We start from the raw sequence: 21,998 nt of genomic DNA, 5'->3' as shown, positions 1-21,998 counted from the left end.
AAAGAACAAATTCAGGAGCAAAAAGATAAGTCAGTCATTTTTTATGTTTAAACGGAGAAAGAAAATGCATTTCCCCCCGTTCCACTTTCAAAAGATGAAGAAGGGAAACAGTTTTATCAGTAAAAGAAGGCCTTTTCAGATATCTAAAATGTCAGCAGTTCATTATTTAGTTAATGCATTGTACAATAATTTAAGAGCACTTTCATCTTGTCAGATTCCTTCACCTTAAAGCAATTATATTTAGGATAAATAATTGCAAAATGACTTTAAAGTTACACATTATTTAAAATGACGTAACTTCTTTTTATAACAAATCTACGAAAATTATTTTCATAAATTTATTGCATAGAGCAATGGTCTCAGCTCTCGGCCCCCGAAGGAATTTTATAAGACACAAGAATATATTTCTATTATGTATATTTTTGCACATGTAGCAAAGATTTCAAGATTTTAATTATTGGAAATTCGAATTTATATTATTTTCATTTCCATTAAAATTCAACATAAATAATGTAGCACAAAAATCTAGAAGTGAAGCTAAATTAATTTACATTATGATATAAATATTTTTCAAAGTTTTTTTAACTTAATGAAAATACAGATTTTATTCACTTATTGATTATTGTTTGGGAATACATTTATATATGAACAGCATTTGTTTCACAATTAAAAACTAATATGAAAGAATCTGATTGACCGATAAGCATCTTCAATCCGAGAAGAAAATAAATTGCAATAATTTATCTCCAAGGCTGCAAACTATTATAATTTGTTCTTAAGTTTTGTCCCACTAGGTAAATTCTCATTGAAAATTTGAAAGTTTTCACAATATGTTTGTTTTTAGTTTAAATTAAAGCATTATTCAATGGTTAATTAAAACATGTTTGAATTATTTGAAAGAAATATCAGTTCAATAACTTAATATTTAGCTGTCGATATATTTGAATTACAAAGTGAAACCAACAAAAACTCTTATAGGTACCAATTTTTAGATTTCAGATAGAAAATAAATATAAATTTGTGTTCCTTTAAATTACGATAATATTATTATCATTCATTTATATGTTTTGATAAATATTTAGTTAGCAAAATTTAAAATTTATTTAAAATATATTTTATTTTTTAATGAAATTTTTCAATGTGTTTAAAAACGTCATTCTGGCCCGTCACCTTTTTCAAATCGAGCCAGCATGCAATTTGATTTTGAGACCACTGACATAGAGAATTGTAATTTACACTTACAGAGAGAATCACATATTATCCTCCAAAGGTATGCCAGGACTTACCAACGTTCTCTCTAATTAAATATAGGTAATGATCCTTCAAACAATCCCCCGTTTTCTTAGATCCCATAAGACATCTGTGACGCATGACAATGGGTTCTGACGTTGTCCTGCGAAGAAATCAAAACTTTAATCTTATTAAATTGAAATTGCTCTGTTTATGAAAATAATTGGCTCAAATTTGATTTAAATATTATTTTTATTTTTACAAATCAATAATAGTATTTTATTCTCATAGATACAAAATTAGGACCTCAAGAGAAATCAAATACAGTTTAAAAACGACACGAAGCTGTTAAAAATTCGGTTATGATTAAATAAGAAAATAACGTAAAAATATTATAAAACGTTAGTTAGAATAATATAATCAGCAGTTAAACATTGAAGATTTTCAGTACTCAGCTACAGCAATCAAATATTTTTTGGAAACAATGTATTGTAACAAAGCTTACATGATATGAGCAGGATAGGATATCTGAACTAAATAGAAACTAACAGCTAACATATCTATACCGTAAGTGTTGTGACTGATATTTCTGATTTGAATATATTTATATCAGATCCACAAATCTATCATGGCCAAGAACGCAAGGATAGCGGGGATCGTTGGCCAAGCCCTTGGGCACCTGACTAAATGACAATGTGGCTTCGCCCAGTACTCTACCAGTTCTGTTGCAGAACAACCGAGGATAGTTTCACGTTCTCAGACCTCTCTTTCCTTACCAGCGGTCTCTGAAGAAAACTGTCGGGCTGACAGTACTTTGGGTGTTCTCATGCCTCAAAGTCACTATACATTTACAAACTTGTATACCTTCTACAGGATTCGAACCTAAAATCCAACGCTACGGCAATCGCCACCATTCTGAACAGGTTAGCGCAACGTAAGCAAAATAACGTAGTGCAAAATGGATGAAGACAGAAATGGAATATTTCCTACTCTTTTAAGTAAAGTTAATTTGCTTATTACTTTTATATACAGCTGTCAATTGAGGTTGTAACTCTCATCTTCTCTACTCGTCAGATGGTCTTGAATGTAACGGCCTATCTAAGGTACGTAAATATCGAGGTAAGTTATCGCCAACACCAAAATAAACTATTTACAGCGCAAATGAATTAATAATTTTTAAACATTTATTTGAATCATAACTTGGGTTCTGACTAAACGTAATATGCAACATAAAAGCTTGAAGATTTTATTCTCTTATCAATAAATGCAAACTAGTCTAAAAGAGCTAACAATTCATAATTTTTACTACTAAATCAATTAGATGTCTGAAAGTCACTTTAATCTCTTAAATTAATCTTCAATTTCATCTTCCCAAAACGAACTATCCGATTCTGATTGCCTAGTAATGCAGGAATGCATTTTTACCAGAAATAGTCACATTTCGGCAATGTACGTTAGCAGTACATTGCCGAATACAATGCACCATAAATTTTAGTTAACAGAAATCTTATTCTTGCTTAACTGAAAACTGCGTAACTTGTGACTTGGCTCTCAGTTCATTTTTTGGATGACAGTGCTCAGCCACACAGTAGATATTTTTCTAGAAAGTGAGAACATAACCGGATGGATCAGTTTGCAAATCTATATCCTACAGACCATATTCGGGACGGTTTTGGAAAGGCAACTGCAGCTTGCCTGTCTCCTTCAATAATCTTCCAGTTTCTGAAAACTGCATTGCCGTAAGTGTAGGATTGAATTCCAGAGTAATTCATAAACCCCTCATGTCTAGTTTTATGTCATTTTGTTAGAACTATAATATAACAGTTAGAGGGAGCCCTGTCTTCTAATAACATCTCTTTTTTGTTTGATTTTTCAACTTTTTTTTAGATCTCCCTGCTCTGATGATCCTTGGCTTGATCACGTGTGTACTACGATAATACTTTTTTTCCTTTATATATCATATTTAATTAAATTCTGTTCATTATTAAGATAGTTTATCAAATGTGGAAAATTGTGTTAATTTTTAACATTACTGTATTTAATACTATAATACCACTAAATTTTAGAAATTTCCTAAGATAAGAACAGTTTACTAAATTCATAAATATATTGTAGAATATAAAATTAAGTAAAATATAATCTTAAATTAACTTTAAAGAAATGTTTTATGAATTTAAATATCATCTAACAAAGGGTCCACTTCAATATAGATAGATACACTATATAATAGCTACTTTGCCACTAATATATTTCACTTTGTTCAATGAAGTAAAAACTATTTCCTACAGCTCCACGCAAGGTATACTGTCTTCTAAATAACATAGATCTAAGCTTGAATTAATTCAGATTAATGTGCTTTACTTCCATCTGTTATTATCTTAAACACGCAAATTATTTATAATATTTAGCAAGAAAGATTTTTCAATTAAGTTTCAGAACACAATTTAAGTGCAAACCTTACAAAGTCTTAAACATAGCTGATAATTAATTAACTATAACTAACACATAATAAATGAAAATGAAGGGAACTTGAAGCTTTAATTTTAATAAACAAAGAAAGAAGAAAGATTGAGTATGAAGTTGAGTTCCATGGCGTCATAAACATCATTTATTAATTAAAACAAGAGCGCGAATGTTAATAATTCTCAATAAGATTTGCGTTATAATTAAATGAATTTTACATTATACCGTTTAAATATATTATTTAAAATTAAGATTTAAATTATTATGAAAGGAATTTATTGCTTTTAAGCTCTTCACCTTTTAGGGAATTATAATTTGAAAGGTAAAGGTTCTTTAACATCGAAAAGCAACACTTTAGGAACTGATTATTTTTCAGACCGTGTAAAAAAATAAATCATAAATTTTTATGTCTCGCCTAGTGGAAATATTTGTCTGATCGCATGGATAATAAATGGCATATTCACGCAACGAAAGGTAATATAATGGCCTAAAAATTTGGATTTTTGTAGATGTTTCTATATATGGTATGGTGTTGGGGTATTTAATTAAGACAGAATACATGATGGATAAGTCCGTGGATAAGTACTGGATAAGTCCGTGGAGGATATACTAAAAGAAACTTGTTATAGTCACGTTGCATTTAGGAAGACAACAAGAATGATAATACGGCCAATTTGTTCATCGGAATTCAAGTCAAGAATTCGGGGTTCCAGGTCAAAATGCCAGTATAGAGCGATCTCACCCACCTAGCCACTATACTATAGTGGATCATAAATATATTTATATATCTTAGCGCAGATGTTTTTAATTACATGTCCTTGAGATACTATAATCAGTTAAACATAAATATGTTTGAAAACAAATACACCTTTAATAAATGAAGGTATTCATTAAACACAAATTTAGTGAAAGGGAAAAAAAAAAACTCCCGGTAGTAAAAACTACAAGGAAATGCATCAAAATGAGACACCAAAACTATATTAGGACTAGAATGTATCTTCGCTTGCTGAGATGTTAACAACACACACACACACACACACACACACAAAAAAAAAAAAAAAAATAATAATAATAAGTTATGTTTCAGGTTTGCCATAGGGATAACAGGTTGGCTCTGTAGCTGTTTCCGAGATTTCCCAGTGTGTTGCGTAATTACAAAAAAAGTTTCCTCTTAGAAAGCACTCTAAAAGTCTAAGTTTTTATGACACTATGGCAGGAGAGTTTCTTATGCATACAATCATCAAACGTTTTGGAATAGCTAATTAACCAAACCTAAATTTAACAGAAAGTGGATACAAAAAGCTAAAAGTTAGAAAAATAATATCATTTGTTTTTGTTTCCCCTTTTTCAACAGATGGAACTACTTATATTTCCCTTTAATTTTTTAGTTGACAATAATGAAACACTTTCCACAACCTTCTTTGTAATTTCCTACACGGTTTCCAACCATGTTTGCTTATCAGTTGTTTTATAGCTGAGTTTTTCACTGGGGAAACACTTTAGCCTTTGTAATATTTTATTATGACTGTGAATAAATCGTTGTTAATTTGTAACGCTTGTGAAGTTTTTATAAGCAGGAAATAAGGAAATTCAGCTATACTTTCGTTTTACTTCGAGGTACTGATCTTCCAGCTGCTCTTTGATTACGCTAACCACTCACACCATGAGAGCACTCAGGAAGGAACGTAGCAATTTGTTGCATTTTCTCCCACTAAAATAATGATTGGGAGCAACACGGAACCCAGTCGACCAAACTGCGATGGTAACCACATGTCTTGTGCCCCATGTCGCTGCTGCAGACTTTTGGAGTTGTTTTCTGTTTTCCTTTCTTCTTAGCATGAATCATAAATAATCAATCATAACTTTATTTTCAGTTTCCAGCTGAACGTGTTTATTCACTTTCACTACGATGATGTCATAGTTGAATACGATAACTCCTCACAAATTTATTTACTTTCATAAGAGAAAGATCCACAATAATAGACCTGAAAGAATAACTTGCTTATCTTCAGTTTTTTAATCATGTTCTGAAGTTACCTAATCTACTAGAATCTTTAAAATGAAGCCAAAAACATAATTAATGGCTAAAATCCATGAATATACATAATAAATGCTGTGTTCGATGCTAAGGGAGATTAGCCCTTTGTTACGCCATGTCCACTCTAGTAGACAAAAGTTTAAATTGTTTTACTCTTCTGAAATGCCTTAACAGATTCCATTCCTGTGTTTATTTATTCTATATCATTAGAACTTTCAACTATTGATAGCATCACTAAGTAAAGCATTGCTATTTATAAAATGGCTGCTACTTTTGTGTCCAGGTTAATACGATTTTCTCATAGTAAACAATATATAATATTGACAATATATAATATTGATTACAGTTTATTATACTGGCATTTTTATTCATAATTATTAATTTTAGACATATTATTTTAAATGTGAGTTCGAAAACATTGTTCAGAAGGTAATTTTATTGAAAAAAAGAGGTCATTTTTCTTTTATCCACTACAGCAGACGTCATGAATAAGAGCTAATTTAACTCTACTGTAATGGACAATATGAACGAAATCTTACGCTTTTTATGACACTATGGCAGGAGAAATTTTGAAAAAATTTTAAGTTTTAAACAGAGGGGGGGATTTCTTGGCTGAAACAATTTATTTTAAATAATTAATTTGATTTAAGCATGCTATTAATTAATTAGATATTAAAACAAAGTTATATCTAATTTTATATTTTATTATAAATTTGAAACGGAAAATTTTTGACCGAAGATGAAATTGAGAAGATCATGAACAAGGATTTTCCGATTAGCAGAGAAGATAAAGATTTGGAAAGTGGTGATGAGGAAGAGGAATACATACCGACATCCCTCCTTGATGACTCTGATGACGAGCCAGAAAATGGAGAAACACAAATTTTACTTGTAACATCAATTGCGCAAAATAAGAAATCTTGTTTGCAGGAGAAAAAGAAAATTCCTTGGGAATGGACAGATAAAGATCTTCCTCAACACTCCACCGAAAATAGTGAATTGCAATAAGCAACTTATTAAGACTGTATAAAGATATTAAGAATTCTTTATCGCATTATAGATAAAATTATAAGTATCAAATTTTTATTTTCTGCTCTTGAACACGTTGAAAGTTTAATTTCTTTAATTGACATTACACAAAACCAAGAATATGTGCTACATATTCTGCTATGAAACACAGATTAAGTTTTAAAGCAAAGGGATTACTCTGTTCTTAAATGTAAAATGCTAGAAAGACTAAAGAACTTTCAACTATTAAGGAAATGGCCTGATTAAAAGGCTGTAACCTGAAGAGAAAGCTAATTATACCTGGGCCTCTGTAGGAAAGCCCTATTCTCTTGTTGGTCTGCTAAAGAGGAAAAGGGATGTCGAGGATCTGCTATTTTTTCCAGAGCTTCTGCAGCTCGTTCTACGACTTGTCCAGCTGTTGTCTTTTCTGTGATTGGAATTGCGATGCTATTTGGATGACGCAAGGATGGCATCTGGACACGGATTATGGAGCCAGTGTGGAGTGAATCCTGAAATGTAAGTTGTCTTTACAGTAAAAGTGTATCGCATAATGACTATTTGTTCTAACTTAGTTTGCTTAATACTATTAAAACTTCAGTTTTAAAGACTTAAGTGTCTACGATTTTTTGCTGATTTATTAAAGGTACAGTTCTTAGTTCAATAATAAATAACATAAGATCAACATTAATGGAAATTTTAAAATCATGGTTAAAAAAAATTGTTATATCATAGATTTTTTATTAAGATTCTATCTACTATATCGAGAACGATCAGACATAGGTTATTTTCCTCAAAAGCAAAAATGGTTCCAAATTTAGCTTTATGCTGTTAGATACCGTACAGATGGTACGACGTGTTCCGGTTTTGTTGGAGTAGCGCTCAAATGGTGCTTGATGATAAGGTTTTCCTGACACATGGTTCTCCAGGGAGAATGGCAAAGTAGATGCAAAAGGGGACTGCAAAACAGCACACACCTGAGAGATCGTTGCGCATCATCTTGAGTTGAATAAGTTATAGTAACAATAATAGATATATACAATAACAACAGCTATATACAAGTGCAGTTTCAAGTATGTATGAGATGGAAGTGACGTCTTTGCAGAAATCAGACGTCCGACAATAGTTAAAAGTCTCTAAATTCGTGAACAGTAATACAAAAGGACCTATCAAAATGTTGCAAAAAAAATGAATTCCAAGTCGTGGCGCATTTAAAAGTTCCCAAAGGCATTATTGAGGGAAAATGTCAATCACTCAAATGAGTACATAATTTCCTGCTTGCAGGCATCATATTGGCTTAGGAGTTGCAGAACAAAATGTAAGAAAACAATTCATGAAGGGTAGTAAAATATATTGTAGATTCTGGTTAAAAATGTGAGCTGCTACTCGCTAAAGGCCTCAAGAAGTTAAGGCCTCGTTAAACATTTCATAATGGAATATGACAAAGTACGAAAAATTGTCACAGTTTTTTTACATTGACGAAAAAATGTTCATTTGCTTTATTAAGGTAGTCTTTCACGTATTCGATTTCAGGTGCTTGTGAAGTCTCTCATTGCTGAAGAAATAACGTGCATTCGCCATATATCTTAGAAACTTATACTGGGTAATCTGAAGCTGCTTGATGTCATTATTTTAATAAAAATATAGAAGAAGGAAACTCATTTTATACGGAACTCAATCTACAAAACAAAGCAGAACCTATACATATACTATATACAAGTGCAATTTCGTGTATGGATGAGATGGGAGTGACGTCATTACACGTCCATCTCATACAAGTACTCTGTACACACTTTTATTGTTCCATTTGAAAAGAAAGTAAAAGATGATACATAAACGTTAACTATTAACTAAAAATGTTAAAATGCACTATCGCATTTTTATTATTCGATTTTTTATGTATGAATACAAAAAATAAATGAGAGAATTTTCAAAATTAGACTTGCTTTTGGAGCTAATAAAAGTAATGAAAAGGAAGGTGCAAAACTATAGATATAACAGTCACATATACAAAATTTCAACGTTCTATGCAGCACACATACAGTACGTGCAGACGTCCCGAAAAACGTCTACCAATTTTACAATTTGTTTTGGAATATAAAGAGTCCTTTATTCTGTCCGTATGTACAAGCGTCACGAGAAAAAAAAAAATTAAAAAACGTCAACATTGATTCGTAAGGGGTCAAAATGGGTATTTTCCGTTGAAATCTGAGACCCAAACTTTTCTCAATTACTACACTTCCTTTTATTTTGTACAAGGAATTGAAAAGGTATGAATCCAACACATTAAAGTATTAAACATATTTTGATTTATTTTCAAAATACCTTATCCTTCGTTGTGACGTGCGTTCATAATACATTTTTCGATTTAACTGGTGGCATAATAAGACTTAATTCCACTTTTCATAATCCAATATGTGATTGACTGACTGTTAACCGAATTGTATTAACCGAGTTTTGATAGAAATTCATTGTAAAAACAATTTAAAAGCTTCGATAATGGTAGGGTTAATTAGCATTAAATTATGCGAGAACTGTATGAAAACAACTTTGCTTCATCGGGCAAATGACGTTGCTGAGTTTAGCCAGCAATTAGAGACAGTTGTTAATGAAATTGCTGCTGTTAGAATGAATTAGTCATCAATGAAGTTTCGACAAATGTGTAAGAATTATTGAACTAACACCGTAAAGAGTTTAAAGATAACGATCTCGCTGATCGATCAAGGGGCAGTTTTGGAAAATGCTGAAGAGTTGAGATGACAAATTTATGAGCTCCGGTTCAAACTTTGAAAGACGCAAGATTAGCTCACCCAATGACTGATAATTGCAAAAACAAAACGTACGAAGAGAAAAAGGAACAGGAAAACTCGAAATGATTTAATTAGCATGGTGCAGATTCAAGGTCTCAAGCATATGCCATTTTAATGATTTTCTTTCCTGATGAATAATATGTAGCTGCCGGTACCTTCATTATTTTCAGTAAAATCACGCAGCATATTTTATCACAATAAAATAATTCATCGTAAAGTAAAATTATGAAATTTCAAACATGTTTCCCAAATTGGGACTTTATTCATTTATTAGCAGCAATATTTTTACCCATACCAATTAAAGACGTGCGATAATGTTCATAAAAAAAATTATTTTGCTCTTGTAGTTTATTTTCAAATTACAGTGGTTAGTTTCACTCAAGTTTAATTTTGTATTGTAAGATTTTTTTTTTTTTTTTTTTTAACAAACACGTTATTTTCATGTTAGTTTTTTCTGTACAATCTATTTCGCCCATCAGTCGTCACTAGAATGGAAATTAGATTAATTTTAATTATTAGGTTATTATTATTAATATGAATATTGAGGCGCAAAATCAACCAGTAAACATGTTTACTGCAGCCATTTTCTTGGATTTGAAAACGTATACACGTTTGTGCCACATGATGGTTTCTGAGATTATAATGATCCTTCGACTTAAAATATCAATACATAAGCCATATGAACTGGAAAAACTGTCAATTCATTTTATGCTACGATACAGCTTAAAATGCAAATGCGTTCTCAGAAATATGCAAAGCTAATATAACACACATCTTAAAACCCAAAGCACTTACATATGAAATCCTTCCTCGGCACTATTGCAGTTTAAATAAATAGCACGCCTTACTAAGGAAAAACTGCAGAAAAAGTTTTCCACTTCTTATATTGTTAGCCATTCAACAATACACGAAAATCCTATCGCATATTTGGATATCAGAATAATCTGTCAGCGCAACAAGCGGCAACTGCAATTGACGTAAGTGCTCCAATACATTTATGTATTCTCTTTCTGACTGTTTCGACGTCATTTTTTCGAAGGCAGGATGAAACAACAGAGCCATGTTACTCTGAAATGCATTTGCATTTACAGCTGGTGTCAGTGGAGATCATAAAAGATATGACGATGAAGAAACAGAAAAGGACGGAAAAGAGTTGAATCCAGATTTTCCTGTGGGATTTCGTGAGCCATGGATTCTTTCCCCCTGTCTGTTTTGAATTACGAACCGCGTTCAAGATATCCGGAAAGCTTTTCTGCTGGCGTGTTCTCAGTGATTTCTTTTCCTTAAACTAATTCCCCTAGGAGAAGGATTCCGTCAAGCTTTATTCAGAAATTTTAGAGAGAAAATGGCGCATGCCGTTAGTGCTTCGAAGTTATCACGGAAAATATTCCGTCGACGTTGTTTTCATGTTCAGTCGATAACAGGATAAATATCACAAAACAAGGTCCATATCTATCTACATATATAAAGAAGTGTCCATTCATTTGTGTGTGTATGTGTGTAATTCAAACAATCTGCAATTTCCTTTCGATTTTGATGAAATTTTGGGCACTTCGTCTTCGAAACAAAAGGAAGGTCACTGTCTACATGAGATTTTAGAGAATTACACCATGTGAGTCACGTTCAGGGTGTTTGTATTAGTCGCCATTAAATGGACCGTAATGGCTTCCATTGTTCCACTGAGTTGCTCATATGAACAATGAATAGATTTGAATTCCAATAATTGACTGAATAAATTTTTCATATGATTGTCATATTCCATATCCATTGATGTTCAGTTCAGTGAACAATGCAATGTGGAACAGATGTGTAATGATGAATATGCTCATATGGAAATGGATGGCCATGTTAAATGAACTGTTCAAATAAACAAATTGTGCTCCGTTGAATTTATTTAAATTCCATTGACTGAATGAAGAGATGAACATTCCAGTCCATTGAATGAATGTCTATCAATGTCCATCCAACTAATGGCCCATTGAATGGAATAATTCAATGGAACATTGGACGTCATACAATGGAACAGTTCAGAAAGCACCATTTTGTTGTGAATGCATTTTCATATGAACAATTCAATCAGTTCGTTGTTCCAATGTTTCTTACTAAATGAATAATAATGTTGAAGTAGTTTTGCAATAAAGACAGTCAACACATTTAGCTCATTCAGGAAATAGCTAAGTGGTAATTGCAAGCTACACAGTAGCATTACTTTTCGGTTAACGAAACGTCAGTCACCATCATGCGCCAAAGCGCCAAATGTTGTAAATTATCGAACAATCGCGAATATTTATGCAATGATGTCATTGCAAATTAGCACAAAGCATGAACGCTGCTTCAGTAATTTACTATCCGAGATTTTCAGTTGGTTTCTTGTTGAACCACTGACTTTTAAGGAAGAGTCCCACCGACGTGTTAAGAAAGCAACAATAGGGAATTAAAATTTGGCTACTGCCAAAAAGATAAATAAACCGTGACTGAATACTTTCTTAGCAAACCTTATTGAAAGACGGAATTAGAGAAACAAAAATTAAAATTGCATTTTGCTGCTTCCTTTTTTTTCCTTTCCTGAATTTTTGCTAAGCACAAAAATAGCGCTGCAACGAAGGGACGTATCGCAAGAAAAAATGTTTAGGAAGCAAAAACGAGTTCAAAGGTTCGAATGTTCCTCTTCTTGCAATTCTTGACCTGATGTCTGATTTACTTCTGGTATCACAGAGGTATGATTTTAGCACTTCCGTCTGAAAATGAATCATTGTACAACATTCAAATATGATAATTACATGCGAATTTCTAACATTTATCTGTGTCTTGTATTTATTATGAGCGTAATAAAAGAGTCATAGCTCCAGGCCATTAAAAATAATAATAATAAAAGAGTCTTTTCATTAAACTATTTATGTCCTTGGGTTTCCATTTTGATCTCTAGTGAGACTAATATTATATCTATAGCTGCATATTTTACTAGAACTTTATCATTTCTAGCCAGCAGCATTCCTTATATCAATACAAATATAACGCTCTATTTTACTAGAACACTATATTTGTATTGATATAAGGAATGCTGATCTTTATACTTCATAGATAACCAGGAGGTTGCACGATGCAATTGTAGCAATTAAATCATAGTAATTATAATGTGATCGCACAGTTCAATCTACTAAGCTTACAATATTTTGGTTTAACACTATAATCAGTACATTTTAATAAACGCTTATTTTGCTTTATCTTTTTCAGTATTCCTATTCCTGCCAATAGCGAATTAGTTAATGAAAGTGACTATGCTGTTTTTAAACTGTCAATGCAAGGACGGTATCTCATATATTTTCAAATCATAGATTAAAAGCTGTTCAGTTGTCAAGAAAAATTAAATGTAAAACTCGCTTGAACTCCAGTACGGTTTAGTTTAAGAGAAATAGAGCGAATAAATGCGTCTAAATTAAAATGTTCTTGTTTTTCCAGGAAGTAATTAGAACCGTTTCATAAAAGGAATCTTCAGATTTAGTTACCTGCCTTCTTTTTATTGTTCCTGTGACCTCAGAATCACGTGAGTGCACGTCTTGAAGTCTGTTAGCAATATAATCACTAATCAGCTAAAACAAAGATTTTCTGGGGTTTGAATATGGAGAAACATGCTTCATTACTTTTGTACAGCATTGTTTTAGCAAACAATATGACAAAACTCTGCCTCGAATTTAGATTGGCCTTTCAGTTAAGATGGGCCAGGACATGACTGTGGCATGCCGACCACTAAGAAGACGTCTGGGTTTAGCACCATGTGACTGCTTCTTGTGGAGATATAACAAGGAGAGAGTTTTTGTTCTTCCCCTGCCTACAAGTTGTATGACCTTAAACGACGCTTTCTTTTCAACGGTTGCTGCAGTTGTTGACAATGACATGCTCTCCATGTCAACAACTTGAACTTTATTATCTGACACTTAAGAAAAGGGTCACATATATAACATTTGTAACTTAATCATGTAAAGTTTTATACATACTTGCAATGCAAGCATTTCACCCTTGCTATAAAAACTTTTTATTAAACCTAAAATATTATTAAAACCTAAAATATGTTTGTCTTGTACGATAACCTCATATATAAGATGCTGTAAAACTTGCAAAGTTATTCGTATTGCTTAAAAATAGACTGCAAATTTGTGAATCATAAAAGAGTTTATGCATAGTAACAAAAATAAAAAAATATCTTACATCTTTAGCATTTTTCTGCTTGTCTCCCTTTTGTTTTCTTCCCGCTCTTTTTGCCTGAAACAACGGTACAGAATATTAGGAAATGAACAAAAAACAACAGTAGATGTACAGTTTTTACTTTTCATGAACCATCATTTATAAACTTTACGAAGCATATCTTCAATAAATAAAAAACGAATTACCCATAACAACATCCATACTCCTTCTAAAAACCCAGAGATTATCAATCAAGCTTCCATTTTCCAAACAAGCCATTTATCATTTGATAATAAGCTTCGTAACAGATTTTGTTTCTTATATCTACACAAGAAATGATTTTTTTTCCCTTTTGCTTTGTATATAGATAAGAAAAAAATGGAAACGAAACACAAAAAAAAAAAAAAAAAAAAAACGAACAAGAGACTAAAATATCCACTCTCCATCAAAATAAAACTCACTTTATTACATTAACGGGAATTTCAATACTGAAGAGTGTATTTTTCAGAATAATCCTCTTCTTTTTAATGAGGCGCAAAGCAAGCAATGATTCAAGTGAGGCGTGAACTTAAACAAAATCATGAAAAATCGCATTAAGCTAGAGTTCCGAAAGAGCAGCTTTCAGTCAAAAGAATATTTAAAGCTTCTATATATCGAGATCTTGTTTGTCTGTCAATTATGTATCTTAAAAAAACTTTGACGTCGCAAAGGATATTATAAAACACGCACATACATACATAAACAATACAAAAAAGTTAACATAATCTTAAAGGTTTTTAGATGACATAAAAAATAATAATCCGTTGCATATTAATGGAATTTTTGTGCCTCTGTTCCAGAGTTTGAGAACTAAAATGACAAGCGTTTCAAAGAGAAAAAACAGGACACACAGAGTGTGTTTGTTCACAAGCTTACGTGTTTGTTCGAGGTTCTTCTGTTCTGGAGTCGAGCTTGAGCGAGAAGTTCGGGTGGAACCTGAAAAATAAAAGATATTTAATTTACGGAGAAGTTTTCTGATTAATGTTAGAATATACCAAAATATGATTGCATGCAAATTATGATGATTTTCACCATTTTTCTATAGCACAGGATCTAAATTTTTTCCATATAAAAATATTTCTAATATGTTCTCACCCCTCTAAAGCAGTTTCTAAAAAAGTTCTATAATAAATTTTAATAATGAATGAAACTGAAACAACTAAATACAAAAATTTTACGAAAATTGATATTTGCATAAATCTTATTAAAATAAATTAATTACTTAAAAATTAATTACTTTTTGGCTTTTGTTTATTAGATAAGAGTTTTTCAAATCGTGACACATTTTTGTTAATAAAAGTTCACATATCTGCTTGTGCATCCGAGAAATTTCTTTATTATTATTATTATTATTATTATTATTATTATTAACGTGGCAATTCGGATGAGCGCAGTCAGTGCTTTTTCACTTAATTTTAGGAACATATTCATTGTCGAACACCAATATCGTTCCAAAGTAATGCTTTCAAACTGCATTTCAAGAACACGATTTGTGCGCAATTTTAAAAGATCTTCCATTCATTCTTCGTCATCTGACATATTATCCAAATTGAGAGAATATGAGTTTATAATGTATGTTTCCAAAGTTTTTCACAGCTTCTTCTTTAAAATCCCCATCAAATGTTTTTGATATTTTACAAAATCCACAATTTGTTCACATATTTTACGTACTACACTAACATTAACAACATGCATGGCAAATCTGTTATCGATGCTTGCACAGGAAGTACGTTTCGCACGCGCATCATTGTCGTGTGTGTAATTTTTAAACTATCATTTAATTTACTTTAAATAAAAAAAATGAAAATACACTCTTAGACAAAAATAAAAATAAAAAAAAAAAAAAAAAAAAAAAAAAAAAAACGGCGCACCAAGAAGGAGTTATCCGAATGGGACGAAAACGGTAGAAGTGATGTACATGTACAGAAAAACAAATGATTACAGTTTGAGAAAATTGGATGATTTATTGAAGTGATAGAGCTTCACGAAGTGAAAAAGTCAGTAACGCATTTGTCCACATCTGGCCATTATGCAAGCAGTTATTCGGCTTGGTATCCATTGATAGAGGTTGCGGGTGTCCACCTGAGGGATATTGTGCCAAATTCTGTCCAACTGGCGCGTTGGATCGTCAACATCCCGAGCTGGTTGGAGGGCCCTGCCCATAATGCTTCAAACGCGCTCAATAGGAGAGAGATCCGGCGACCTTGCTGGCCAAGGTAATGTTCGGCAAGCACTAAGGCAAGCAGTAGAAACATGTGCAGTGAGGAGGCGAGCATTATCTTTCTGAAATGTAAGCCCGGGGTGGCGTGACATGAAGGGCAAAACAATGAGCCTTAGAAATTCGTCGACGTACCGCTGTGCTGTAAGATTGCGACGGATGACAGCCAAAGGAGTCCTACTATGAAATGAAATGGCACCTCACAAAAAAACATCACTCCTGGTTGTCGGCCTGTGTGCCAGAAGACAGTCAGGTTGGTATCACACCGCTGTCCGGGGCGTCTCCAGACAAGCCTTCGCTGGTCATCGAGGCTCAGCTCAAAGCGGGACCCATCACTGAATGCTATTCTACTCCAGTCAGTGACATTCCAGTGCGAATGAGCCCGACACCACTGCAGACGGGCTTTACGTTGTACAGAAGTCCATGGTAGTCGGCGCAAGGGGCGCCGTGACCTCAGCCCCCTTCCTTTCTGTGAGCCGTCTATGAATGGTCCTTGCGGTCACTGAAGCACTAGTTGCACGTACAATCGATGATAATGATGCATATGAGGCTGTGATTGCCGCTCTGACGATTGCTCGGTCTTTACGTTCTGTCTTTCTCTAGGCCTACCGCTTCCTTCTTGAAGCTGTGTGCGGCCATGGTTCACCCATTCCTGGCAACATTGTCTAATAGTGGCATCGCTCCTGCTCAAATGTCGAGCTATTCGCCGATAAGACCAACTGGCTTCTTTCATCTCACTACACGACCTCTCTCAAATTGTGACATCTGCGCATATCATTCGCGCACCTGTATGCGAGGCATAGTTACTGTCTACCAGAGTACACGGAATGAAATTCGTGAAGAATTTATGAATTGGAATTGGAATTTCTCTTCTTAAATATCCTGCCAGTTGCGCAGATCAGATGCACTGTAGCGACAACCGTTCATTCATTGGCAGCCAAAATGTAAAATTTTGCAGTTTCCGTCGAAATCTGTATGCCAATTTGTGTCCAGTTTCTTTTATATCTTCTCGGTGCGTCGTGGTGCGTCTTTGTTTTTTTTTTCGTCTAACTGTGTATTATTCTTTACTCCCTAGAATGCTACATCCAACCCCTAGCTCAGAATCTCTTATTTTAGAGACAAGTAATTTAGAATAAAAGACGTAACTATTATGCACGCACATAATGAGTACAGAAGACGTTACAAAGAGGGCAAGAAAAAATGTGTAAGACAGAAAGTGTGAAAAGAGGATAATACAGAATGTGAGTGAAAGAGATATTTGATGAAACGTAAGAGAAAAATACAAGTAATAAAACAATCGGATTTTTTGCTTATAAGGTAATACACGCAAATAATTTTCTCTGGAAAAATATATACGCCAACTTGATATTTCCAATGACAAAATGTTTCTTCTGTCATCAGTTTATTTCTGTTGTGGTGATATTAGTTGCAGGGCGGGGACAGCGCCCGAGAAGTCATTGTAAGCCGTCCGGGTGTCAGGTCCCGCTGTCACCTGAGGTAGGTGAAATTAAGCTGCCCATCTGGTATAGTGGTTAGTGAGCTGACTACTGTACCCGTGGGCCTGGGTTCGAATCCCGCAGAAGGTATGGATATTTGTTAGCGTATAATTCATGCGCGGCAAGAAGCCACTCAAAATACACGGGGAGCCGGAAGTCCTCTCGAGTGGTTAGTGGTATGGGGATAAGGCATTAAAGGCCTCCCAAAGAGGCCTGCCTCAAAATTGTGGCGGAACTGCACAGTTATGCTGTGGTATTACACCTGCATGACCAATGGTAAAATACTGGTGTTTTGCCAACTTCTATTTGTACTTGTGTTCAAAGCAGTGCGCCGGTTGGTATAGTGGTTAATGACTCTGATTTTCCCTGGGGGGGGACTCGAACCTCAGAAGAAGTGTGGGTATTTGTGTGGCATGGTGCACACAAAATACTGACAAGCCAAACGTATTCCTCGTCAGGTTTAATGGTAGGAAAAGAGGGGTGGATATCCTCGGATCAGTTCCTTAGAGCTGATCCTACATCAAAACTGAGATGAGGTATACAGTAAGAGAGATAGGACTGTAAAACCATTGGTGATGTTCTGGTGCTGCACGGATATTTCCTGTTATGTGGTAACTATCTTCTAAACAATAAGAATTCACAAAATAAAATTATGCATGTTAAGAATATTTATTGACAGCATTTACTTTGAAAATAAGAACATTGGCATAAGGGATACGGACGCAACGTTTAATGTAATAGTGACCGCCAATAGGCAACTTTGATACATATGTTTCTGTAGAAAATTATTTGGCCCGTGATCAGGAAAGATCTGAGCAAGGGGGAGAGAGATATATATAAAACATCAAAGTGGCTTAAATAAGATACAAGAATACTAACTAAATCAAGATATAGGTATTTAAGAAAGAAGAAAAAAGAAAGGAGAAGGAGATAAAGATGAAGAAAAGAAAATAGAGAGGCAGAATAGAGAAGAACAGGAAAAGGATAAAATAAAGTATAAATTAGATCGGTAGAAAAGAGAGAGGAAAAAAAACGCAAAGGCAGTGTACTCTTGTCACGGTATTTAATTCAAGACACTCATTTATTTATGAATATGTTATAGCCAAAGCTTTGAGAGTGGCCAGTTTTCGGGCAAGCTGGTTAGCTGCTGTTATCAAAACTTGAAGTAAACGACAGATTAGGAGATTTAAACGGTCACTTCTAGAGTGGAAAATTTAACAAGCAAATATTAGAAATTTCTTTACTTTGCTTTACTCTAGCATGAAATATTTAGCAGGAAAAAGGTATATTTAGAGCTTAATGATACACAAGCAACTTCTGATTGTCCAAGACTGAATTAAAGTTAATGTTTAAAATAAAATAAATAAATTGTTTACTGCAGCAAGGTGGAAAAATTACTGTTACAAATCCTTAATGTAAAGCAAAACCGTCTATAAATCACGAAAAGAAAAGAAAGCACTGGGAGCTAACAGCAGCAATAATGAATGCTGATATTCGACGATTAACTTAACAATTGCTTTTATCCATAAAAATGCATAATTTACTGCATCAACTCTGAAATACACACCGTATCCACAAAAGTCCTTACACGGCCTTTATTTTCGTAACCGTTGGTCGTACATATGCACTGGGTGTATCAACAAAATGGGTGGGTATATAAACGAAAGCAGACCCTCATTCCAATGAAGCAAACTTAGAAGTAATGATGTAGAAGAAACATTGATAGCGTAGATATGCAGATTTACAATGAAGAGCAAACTTTTCAACCAAGGCAGATTAAATATTCTTCTTTATTTACAAAAACATGTAACGTCCACAAATAACTTGGCACTATAATTCGTGGTTTCAAAACGTTTATATTTTTAATTGCTTGGCGATAAAAAGAGCAGCAAGCAGGAGTCTCTCTATGCCAAAGCGCAGAAACCAAGTATTTGTATTCAGGATGAAGTCTTAATTCAGTTCTTCTCAGTGCATTTGATTGGATAATTAATACTGCTGTAAAATTATTATTGGCTATTTCAGTTTTAATTCCATTTACATCATCAGCGTTATTTAAGAGCCATATGACGTGGATTAGTCTTGAAATGACACAGAACAGAAAAAGATTACTATTTTTAGAATAGAGAGGGGAAATACCGAATTAAAATTAAGCAATAAGGGCCCAATGTTAATTTAAATTATAGATAATATTTACATTTCTTATCGTTGTTACATATATATATTTCTGGTACTGCCTATCGCAACTTTATTATTCCCTTACGATATCTAACCGGGGGTTCCGGATCTATAATTTTGTAAACATTAACGCCAAATTGTTATATGTGATCAATCAATCAACATTACCGGAACTGATTACCGGAACCTGTGTTTAATCACTGCCTTGTTGTGTAGGCACAAAAGTTTGGCAGTTCCGCAAATGCTCAGATTGATTTAGATCAAATTTGTTGCTTATACATCATGTGATTTTACGAGATGATAGCAAATGATATAAATATTTTTTTCTGGAGAAGAGTTTTTGACAACCGAATTTTGCAACGATGGGACTTCACGGGTGTCAGGGCCTTGCTTTAAAAACTCAGTATCACAGACTTATCGAAGACCATATATCATATATTAATAAACCATTAAAGTATAATGGTATAATGGTCACTCTTGTAGATCAACGTTTCGCAAACATTTTTCAAGCAGGAAGGTTTAGAATTAGAATGTTCTGTGCAGCACCTTACTCTTGTTCCCTAGAAAGCAATTTTTAGCATATACTGCTACTAGTAGGCTTATAATAAAATTAAATAAGGTTAAAATACAATTAAAGCACATTTAATTTTATGCTGATATTAGTTACATTAATCAAAGGAAGTTCATATTTTTTTATAATAATTCAAAACGATTAGAGTGGATAATCTTTATCTCATTAACTAAAAAGGAAATAAATGTAATAAATCCCATTAAGGAGAAGGATGAGCTTGCCAATTCTTGTAGCCGCTTCATATTTGGATGTATGCAGGTAAGCTTTTAATTCCGAGATTGGCGCATACTACATATATCAACTTACTTTGTTTTTATTTCAGTTAGTTATGAAAATTCTTTTCCACGCTGAAATGTAGAAGTAAAATGAAACGTAATATTTTTAAAGTACCATTGTACAATCACTATACTACGCTTTTATTGGTAATGAGATCCAAAAATTATCCAATATATTCGGCATCGAATTTCTTTCCAAGTCCGTTGTCACTCGAGGGTGCAATTAACTAATCTTCTTCACTCAAAGATAATTTGCTATTTTTAGTATTGCAAAGGAAAAGATCACGAAATTTCTTATTATATTCACCACTTGGAAGTCCACAGGCAATATATTTCATAAAATGCTAGATCAGTTTAGGTAATGTTAGGATATGTGAATAAGGCAATGCAAAAAAGGCTATCTGCTCAAGGAAAGAAATTTGTTCGAGGAGGACATTCTAAGGGAAACTGACTCATAATCACTTTACACATGATGATGTCACAAAAAGCAAACATCAAATCCGTCGGTCTTGGAAGAAAACTTGATAGACATTTGCAATTTCGAAACTGAGATTTTCAGCTATAGTGTGTATGCAGTTAATTTGAATTTTATTTTTTGTCTTTTAGCAAATTTAGGAGGAACACAAGGGCACGTTTCGAGGATCACTAGTGGTCCGCGGACCACAAATGAACATTGATTGCGGCCTTAGATTAAATACCCTGTACGTTTCATAGACAGTGTCCAAAATTAACTTGCTTTCGTAACAGCAAACAGATCACATTAAGCAAGATAGTCCTGGTTTATTTTCTGTTCGGAACATAGATATCTAAATCATAACATAAAGCACGACATCAAAACATATACTAGAGATAGATGCATTGTATATTTCCTTGTGATTATGCTGTTATCATTGTGACTGTTTTAAAAATACTATAGGATCAAAAATCACCGTAAACTGCATAAGGCACCAAGTCGTTGCACCGTAAACTTGCAGGGCTGTCTTTTCGACAATTACATAAAACTCTCTTCTTTAGCTACAATAGTAAAAATGAGGAAAACGATAGCATATACTCATGTAGTAACAATAGCGTTTTTATTTGTAATAGATACAATGTTTGCTTTCCAATGATTAGGCTGGTATTAACAATATGGGTTTTCTAATAACTGAACTTACAGTGGATGGACAAAAATATGGAAACACCTTGTGAAATGCATGTTTCAAAAGAAAGATTGATTTTAATGAAATATGTAGGTGGCGCTGGCGTTTTTGACTACTGACGCCACCTATACAACTTTGTAAATGTGCTAAACACTTCAGTTGTTGTCGGAGTACTGTTATGTGAGGTTGTCATTGCATTATGTCAGAGTTAACAGACTTCGAACGTGGGCAAATTGTTGGAGCACGTATGGTAGGTGCTTCCGTAAGCAAGGTAGCCGAGGTGTTTAGTGTTTCAAGAGGTACTGTATCGAAGATTTATTCCGCATATTTGAAAAGCGGAAAAACATAATCTGCTAA

General features: G+C 33.5%; 1 protein-coding gene across 6 annotated transcripts in view; it reads right to left on the bottom strand.

Annotated features, from left to right (window-relative positions):
• Positions 1 to 21,998, bottom strand: part of LOC118181347 (rho GTPase-activating protein 18-like) — a 488,818-nt gene that overhangs the window by 3,842 nt on the left and 462,978 nt on the right. For 5 of the 6 annotated variants that reach the window (XM_035350495.2, XM_035350489.2, XM_035350482.2 and 2 more), the window contains 4 exons: positions 14,644 to 14,703; positions 13,753 to 13,806; positions 7,040 to 7,248; positions 1,287 to 1,393 (listed from right to left, as the gene is read on the bottom strand). In XM_035350495.2, coding sequence (XP_035206386.1) covers positions 1,287 to 1,393; positions 7,040 to 7,248; positions 13,753 to 13,806; positions 14,644 to 14,703 — 430 coding nt within the window. The remainder of the gene's footprint in view (positions 1 to 1,286; positions 1,394 to 7,039; positions 7,249 to 13,752; positions 13,807 to 14,643; positions 14,704 to 21,998) is intronic. The other variant, XR_004756872.2, reaches the window with a different exon arrangement.

Source organism: Stegodyphus dumicola, chromosome 9 (genome assembly GCF_044657685.1).
Source record: "Stegodyphus dumicola isolate Sdum_Otavi_A_Nest chromosome 9, ASM4465768v1".
Taxonomy (NCBI): Eukaryota; Metazoa; Arthropoda; class Arachnida; order Araneae; family Eresidae; genus Stegodyphus; species Stegodyphus dumicola.
Note: the sequence above shows the minus strand (reverse complement) of the source record. Positions and strands in the feature narration are given on the sequence as shown.